Below are 7,799 nucleotides of genomic sequence, written 5' to 3'. Positions count from 1 at the left end.
CGAGGAGGAGTCGATCCTTACCTTGGTGCAGGGCGCGGTGGACATGCTGGAGGAGGTGGCGGTCAACGAGACGCATACGCCGTATTTGTACAGCGCGTTCCTGCGCGCGCTGGTGCAGGCGCGCAGGGACCACACCTCGGCCTCCAAGTCCGCACAGGGCAGTCGAGTGGTCTCGCGAGCTGTGTCGCCCGAGGCGATGGATCAGGACGCTCCGGATGCCGCTGCGACAGGTGCAGCCAACCTGCCCGAGGGTGTTCCTGCCAGCGGTGTTGCGGAAGGCACCATCCCTGCGGCGCTCGACCCGTCGCACGCCGACTTTACCGGCAATGCTGAGGGCAACGTCAACTGGCCCTCGCAGATCTTTGGCGCCACTTCGGGCATGGACGATTTCTGGGGCTCGCTCCTTCCGCCCGGCTTCTCGCAGACTTCGATGCACGATCTGTTCGGTGCGGCGAGTGTGGATGGTCCGGGCGCCAACGGGCATGCGCACCTGGCGGCCGAGGCTGAAGTGGTGGAACCCTCGCAGCACGCGACCAAGTTCGGCATGGGAGGCGGAGGCGCGTTCGACTTTGGCGGCGGCGCGATTGGCAATGGCAACGGCGGCGTGCCGATGAATTCGGCAGCGGCCAGTGCGGCGCTGGCGAACTCGATGAGTATGACCCCCGTCGCATCGGGTCATTTCTCGGGCGCCAATACGCCGCATGGCTTGGGGAGCAGAAGCAGAAGAACGAGTGCAAGCCACTTCAATCTCGGCGGTCTGTCCAGTGTCAACTTTGACTTTTCGTCGTAGCAGTAGCATCCCCAATGACAAGGGCGTTTTTTGGTTAGGGAGTGCGCAAGAGAGGTGAGTGGCTGCGAGTGTGGTAAGGAGTCTGTGCATTCGACGGCGGAGTGTGAGAGCGCGGAGAAAGCGTGGAGCCGAGCTAGGTTCGTACGCGAAGCGTGGCGAGCTTGTGCAACGGGCGGGCTTGAAGCTCGTCTCTGCCTTTTGCACCTGTGGGGATGCCGCGCAATGAGGTCAGGTGGTGGAAGGTGAGATATCGGGGCACCTTTTCCCGCGCCCATTGGATCTTGGAGCAATCCAGTCGAACATTCGTCGGGAACCAAGTTCCTTATTCGTACACTAGCGGCGCCCGAGTTCTAGCGACGCTACTGACAGTTGCCATGTCTCCACCACTGCTCATCCCTTTAGCCCGGCCAAGGAGCGTCTCAAGTCCACAGTCAAGCCAGGTGTTGAATTGTTGTAAGCTGCGGATTACTGTTCGAACTCGAACGGATACATGTCTGGGTCTGCCGTTTTATCGCGCACTTCCACCTTTGGATCAGCAGGTGGGACGGGGGCAGCCGCAACGGCCAGCGCCTTGTACTGAACGCCCATGCCCGTTTCGTCGATCAATCGGTTCGCCGCATCAATGATCCTCTTGCGCGCCGCGTCGTCTTTGCCCTGAAGCAGACGGTCGACACGCATCTGCAGACCCATCCCCACCAGCAAGTCGGCTTGGTCGATCGGCCCTGCGTAGCGTGCATTCGTCGTATGCAGCGCCGACTTGAGATGCAAAAAATCGACGTTGACCGTGAGGTCAACTGCACCGGGTGATTGGAAGACGTCGACGAGTGCGTGCTGTTTAAAGGCTCGGAAGGAGGCTCCGTATGCCTGGTCTCCTCCGTAGTCGATGATCAACCCCACACCTCCAGCCGAGTTGGCTGCCAAACGCTGCTGTTCCTCTTCGTCGTACTGTTGATTCTGCTCTTCGGTGGCAGCAGGATTGCGAGGTGGGGAGGCGGGTCGACCAGCGACGAGTTCTCCTACGCGGCGTGCGACAGCCCACGACTCGGGAGACACTTCGACGCGCTGTCCCGGCTGGAGCGCTGCAAAGCGCGGATTGTTCTGCACCAGCATCTGCGCCCACGGCGTGGGCGTGGGCGAAAGCACGAATCCAAGCTCCTCCTTCGCCGGTCCCATCTCCTGTCCCGGTCGCAGCACTGTGATGCTGCTCTTGGGCTTGATCCCCACCAGCACCTCGCGGAACTTTCCGTCCACATGCTTCTCGAAGATATGCGTCGGCAGCGCATCGAAAAACTCGTGTGCCGTCACGATGCTAAACTCCTCCGCCACAATCGGCACCATATCCACGCTGGGGAACCACTCCACCACCACTCCATCCTCCCCCACCTCTTCCTCGGCATCCACTACGCGCTTACCCGCCGCAGCTAGGGCGTCGCGAATCGCAGACAGCTGCAGCTCCATCAATCCTGCACTCGTCTCCACCAGCTGGATGCGCTTGAGCGTAGCCATGAACGGTCGGAACGAAGCAAACGTTCGCAGCATATCGGCCAACAAAGTGCCTTTGCCCGGTCCGAGCTCAACGAGACGTGTGGAGGTGGGGGAGCCTACGGCCTGCCATCGTGCCAGGTAAAAGATCGCCAGAAGCTCGCCAAACACCTGCGAGATCTCGGGCGAGGTGATAAAGTCGCCGCGCGAGCCGAGCACCTCGCGTTCCGTCGCGGGCGAGTTGGCCGAGGCGTAGTAGCCCTGCATCGGGTCCAGCAGACACGTGCGCATGTACGTGGAGACCGTCATCGGCCCCGATGCGCGCACACTGTCCAGCAGGATCTCGCGCAGACTCTTGTTGGCTTTCTCGCCGACAACCGCCGTCGGAGCAGGTGCAGCAGGGTGGCCTTCTTCGTGCAGTGGACGACAGGTGGAGAAGGCCCGTCGTGTCAGCAGTGCACGGGCGAACTGCATGGTCGCTGAAGATGCCGGTCCAACGAGGCCCTGCGATGGGAGGCCTGCAGTGCCGCGTTGTGCCACGCGGCGCACTGCGCTCGCTGCCACGGGCGCGGCGGGAGGCGGGATGGCGAACGACGCAAGGCCTGTGACGGTCTGATCGTCCCCGTGCAACTCGGCGGCAACAATCTGCTCGACTGCCTCCGTGGCGTACGCGACGCAGTCGTTGAGGCTGACACCAGTATAGCTCGCGCCGACGAGGGTGAGCCTGTGCGCCAGATCAGCGTTGCCGGCGAGCGCCTTGTGCAGCTGGGCCATGCGCACCGGATGCCCGACTAGGTACCACGGAATACACTCGTGCTGCATGGTCGCCTTGATCGTCACCTTGCTCGCGTCGCGCAGCAGGTCCGCATCGATGCCGAGCTGACGCGAGAGCGCACGCACCGCACGTGCCTTCACCTCGTCCTCGCCCGGCAACTGCTCGAGCCCCGCCCAGTGCGCACCACCCATCATGACTGTGAGCTTGACGGGGCGACGCGAGGGCTCAGCCGCGTCCTGGTCCGGCACCGCATCGCTGTCGAATACGACGCCGAGGATGCCGTCTTCGTTGTCCGGCGTCGTGCGCGGGATGAGGTAGCCGAAGCCCTGCACTGGCACGAGAGCGCGACCCGCTTCGGCAGCAGCGCTGGGCGAGATCACCACGTTGACCACCGCAACATTCGCGGCCGGATTGTGCTTGAGATGCGGCAGCTCATCGCTCGGCAGGATGTCGGCGAGCTTGGACGATGGGATGCTCGAGATCACGCGGTCGGCTTCGATAGACTCTCCTGACGCAGTGGTGAGCGTAAGTTTGCCGGACTCGTCGATGCTGATAGCGCGAACGCTTTCATTCGTGCGAAGCTGGACATTGGGGAGCGCTGCCAGACGCTGCTCCAGAGCGGCGACGATCTCCTGCACGCCCTCGGGGAAGCTGTACACGCTGATGCCCTTGAAGCTATCCACGAGCTGCTTACCCAGTTGTTGCTCGACGTGCTTGAGGCGGTCCTCCTTGGCGGCCTTTGCTGCTGCTTCGGGCTCGGGCAGCGGGCGGTGACGCTTGTTGCGCTTGGCGGGGAGCATGCTGCGAAGCACGCTACCATGAACGCGCTCCGCTTCCCACAGGAACGGCATCACGGCACGTACGCTGAGCTTGCGCGTATCGCCTGCATAGATGCCGTGGATGACAGCCGAGACGAGGTTCTCGGCGACACCCTTGCCGAAGCGGCGCGAGACGAACGAGTCGACGCTCTCGTCGTCGAGCAGTTCGCGCTGCTGCAGCCGCTTCTTCTCGGCCTGAGACTCGGAGCGCGGTCGGAGGAAGCGCGAGGGTACACGCGGCTCGCGCATGATGCTGGGTACGATGGCGCGAAGGAATGGGAGCTTGAATAGGGCGGACAGGAGCGAGGGGATGCTGCTGGGCAGCTTGGCGAGTCGGTCCGGGAAGTAAAGGTATCGGTTCTGTGCTGAAGGAGCCGTCTTGGGCACCCGCAAGAGACGCTCGAGAAGCCCAAGCGATTGGACGAGCTGAAGCATCACCAGCCCAGAGTAGCCGGCGGGACGGATACTGCGCGGGCCCATCTCGACGAGCGCTGTGGGGCTTGGCGACGTCGATGCATCGGAGGGCAGGCTGAGTCGTTGAGACTGGATCCAGCCGCCGAGGCGACTCTGCTGTTCGAGGAGGACCACGTCGTATCTGTCTTGAGGTAGCTGCTGCGCGAGACGGTAGGCCGAGGTCAATCCTGCGATGCCACCGCCGAGCACCGCGATGCGCTTCTTTTCGCTCGCAGCGGCGGCGAGCAGCGCGGACGAGGTGGCGAGACTCCGACGCGGAGGAGCGATCGCCTTTTGCGACGCGCCTCGCAGGCCGAATGCCATACGTGAGGCGAGCATCATTGTGCCAGGGTCGATGGTGGGCTGATGGGTAGCAGCACAGGAAAGCGTTCCGGCTCTTTGTCACTTTTCGGAAGATGTGTGGAGTTGCCGGCATCTTTAGGACACCTTCTTGAGCGGTCAGGATTATGTCATTGTCTCATATAGGTCTAACATGGAAGAAGAAAATCCGGAAATCCTCCGCGACCTTCCGACCCGCGAAGAACTCGACGAAATTCAGGGCAGGCGCGCAAAAGCCCGATTTCGACTTGATCTGTCTGGACGGGCGAATACAATTTTGGCGCGCGATTTGTAATCCGACGCTTCGAACGTGGCCAGAGCCGCGCCCAAGAGCCAGAGAGCCTAGGAGCTGGCAGAGAGCGTCGTTCGGGTGATTCGTGCGAACGGAAGAGGATTTCCAACGCGGGCGGAATCCGCCGCCTCGTCGACTGCCAACGCCCGGCTGGAGAAATCGTCAATGGCCGTTGGTCGCCATCATTCTCGACTTTCTCTCCACCATATCACTTTCACCCTCTTGTCACGTATAGCAAAGATGGTTCTCGTACGTACCAGCACCTCCGACAACACAGCTGCTCGCATCCCGCTGCCTGCTCGCTTCTCGGTGCAGAGGCCACAGACTCTTCGACTTGATTGCTGACCGCTCCTCTTGCTCTTTTGCCGCTTCTTCCTGCTGCTACGCGATACATGCATATCTCTTCCACCTCGCCATTCTCATTCGCATCCAACACTTGCACCGCATCGCATCGATACTGATACGCCACCATCACTCGCATTTCGACCTGCAATCTTGGTTCTTTATACTCGCCACTCTCCCCAACCCACCGCACCAACACACGCACACACTTGCACCTTTGCAATTCTTTGGCATCGCAGGCACTTTCGGGACTCAGCCTGGCCAAGTACGTGCAGTCGTCGCCAGCGCTCATGCGCATGCTCAAGCCCGTCGCCAACGCCTACGCCAACGCCACGGGCCACCGTCAGATGGGCCTGCGCTACGACGACCTGCTCGTCGAGGAGTCGCCACGCGTCCAGAAGGCGCTCTCGCGACTGCCCGAGCGCGAGGCCTACGACCGCGCCTTCCGCCTGCGCCAGGCCAGCCAGCTCTCCGTCCTCCACCGCGAGCTTCCCAAGGACCAGTGGCTCCCCGCCAAGGAGGTAAGCATTTCATAGTACCGTCCTGCGCATCGCTCGTCCTCTCCATCTGCAGCCATGCCAAGGTGCGGCTTGCTTTGCGGACCAACTGCGCTTGTGGCAATGCGTAGGACCGAAAACAATCTGTCCGTAAAAAGCAATTCATACTGACGTCTGTTTTCGTCGCTCACTACAACAGGACAAGCGATACCTCACGCCTTACGTCGCCGAGGTCGCCGAGGAGGAGTCCGAGCGTGCTGCGTGGGACACCGTCGCCGTCAAGAAGGGCCACTAAATCATCTCACAAGGATTGCACTCGACCGTCTTGTGATCTCATGAAATCCATACACTCTTGCTCGTGTTCAGAAGCTGGAAGCTGCCACGTCCTTGTCTCGGGCTGCTTGCACAGTGTTGCATTGCGTGAGGAAGACGAGACACAAGCGGCTCATGAGGACGTTTCGTGAAAAAAATGATGCGGGTGTTAGGACTTGGGGGCGTCTTTGAAGATGCCGATGATGAGGGCCCATCCAAAGACGATCTGGGCGACGGCGATGCAGAAGAGGAACTGGATCCTACGCGAGCGCTGCGCATGCGTGATAGTTTGGCTCGATGGTGAGCTGGGGTCGGGCAGTACGACGTAGCGCAGACTGCGCAGCAAGAAGAAGGCATTGGCTGCAAAGCAGTACAGGAACACGGACCAGTACACCAGCCCGCGCACCTTGAGCAGCCCCACGAGCAGCGTGATGAGCGTACCCACAAACTTGTAGCCCGAATACGCGAGCAGATCCATCATCGTATGGTCGCCCTGAATGTTGAGCAGGTACGTGCCGAGCTTGATGGCGGCGAGTTCGACTAAGACGATGGCGAGCGCGCGCGACGCACGCAGCCCCAGCACCTCGGGATGGAAGCGCGACTCCAGACCCAGGATCACACTCGTCACAATGATGTATGTGACGAATGCCATGGTGGGGATATACAGGTCGGGTGAGTTGACGTCGTCGCGCGGAGGCAGGTAGCCGTCTGCACCGGATGAGGCCGTCTTGACCGCCGACGTCGACTCTGCATATGCCGACGACACATGGCCGCCGCCCGACGAATGGCGGTGTGCGCGCGACCACGGCTTGTGACGCCAGGGAAACAGCACGATGCGCAGCTTGTGCAGCACGTACGAGTTGGACACGTTGAAGTAGTGCTTGAGCACCGGCATGGGCAGGAGCGCATTGAAATTCTTCTGCACGTACTCGCCACCCACCGCCGCCATGTGCTGGCCGAACTGCACGCCCATCTGTGCGGTTGCATCGTTCATGATCGGTGGCCCTCCTGCACCGCCGAGTCCAGGGAATCCACCCCAGCCCTGCGCCTGACCTGCGTTGGGGCCGGGCGCATTGGGAAAGTAGCCCGCGTTGCCGCCCACCGGCGCGTACGAGGACGAGGCATACGACTGGTTGGGCGGTGACTGGATGGGCGGAGATGCGAATCGCTGGTAGCCGCCGCCGGCAGCAGCCTGCAGGTTGGCGGCCGGCCCACCGCGGCGGCTCGCCGACGATACGTGCGGGTCCGCTACGCTCGACTGCGGCACGGGGTTGGGCGAGATGGGCGGATCCGGCACCTTGAACGGCGGGTGTGTGGGGATGGGATGCTGGAGTGGTGGAGGCGACCTGGACGGATAGCCGTCGCCTTGTGGTTGGTACATGCTGCTCGTGTGGCTGTCGCGGTCGCAATCGAAGCCGAAACGTGATGCTTGGTGCAATGGAAGTTCGTCGCTTGGTTCGCAGAGTAATCAGATGTTCCGGTACGAGAGGGTCGGCCTGTGTCCGAGTGGGGCAGGGCGAGATGGATGAACTGAAGATACAACGCCGAAGAAACCTGGCAACGTGGAATCGTATCTGGAAGGTGGGGAAAGGGACGTGTGGAAGAGTCGACGACGAGCAGGGCCCGGCGCAGAGGCTTCCAGCTGGCCTGTGCTTGGCGGGACCGCGCCAGCAGCGCCCTCGCCCTCTCTCTCTCTCTC

At 61.9% G+C, this 7,799-nt stretch overlaps 3 protein-coding genes across 3 annotated transcripts, besides 1 other annotated feature; 1 reads left to right on the top strand and 2 right to left on the bottom strand.

Annotated features, from left to right (window-relative positions):
* Positions 1–790: part of a sequence feature (In-frame stop codon was detected at splice-junction site;~hypothetical protein) that runs on past the window's edge.
* A 465-nt stretch (positions 791–1,255) lies between these two features.
* On the bottom strand, positions 1,256–4,660 carry PAN0_090c6671 (DUF185-domain-containing protein; the record flags this gene model as incomplete). Its single annotated transcript, XM_014797897.1, has 1 exon — positions 1,256–4,660. The coding sequence occupies one exon, from the start codon at positions 4,658–4,660 to the stop codon at positions 1,256–1,258; it is 3,405 nt and encodes a 1,134-aa protein (XP_014653383.1).
* Positions 4,661–5,189: 529 nt separating this feature from the next.
* Positions 5,190–6,083, top strand: PAN0_090d6670 (cytochrome bd ubiquinol oxidase; the record flags this gene model as incomplete). Its single annotated transcript, XM_014797896.1, has 3 exons — positions 5,190–5,198; positions 5,531–5,812; positions 5,988–6,083. 3 exons carry the CDS (start codon positions 5,190–5,192, stop codon positions 6,081–6,083), a joined length of 387 nt encoding a protein of 128 aa, XP_014653382.1.
* A 186-nt stretch (positions 6,084–6,269) lies between these two features.
* PAN0_090c6669 (ER to Golgi transport-related protein) lies at positions 6,270–7,481 on the bottom strand (the record flags this gene model as incomplete). Its single annotated transcript, XM_014797895.1, has 1 exon — positions 6,270–7,481. The coding sequence occupies one exon, from the start codon at positions 7,479–7,481 to the stop codon at positions 6,270–6,272; it is 1,212 nt and encodes a 403-aa protein (XP_014653381.1).
* Between the last annotated feature and the right edge of the window lie 318 nt (positions 7,482–7,799).

Source organism: Moesziomyces antarcticus, assembly GCF_000747765.1.
Source record: "Moesziomyces antarcticus DNA, scaffold: scaffold_v10090, strain JCM 10317, whole genome shotgun sequence".
Classification (NCBI taxonomy): domain Eukaryota; kingdom Fungi; phylum Basidiomycota; class Ustilaginomycetes; order Ustilaginales; family Ustilaginaceae; genus Moesziomyces; species Moesziomyces antarcticus.
The sequence above is the reverse complement of the archived record's forward strand: the minus strand, read 5'-3'. Positions and strand labels throughout refer to the sequence as shown.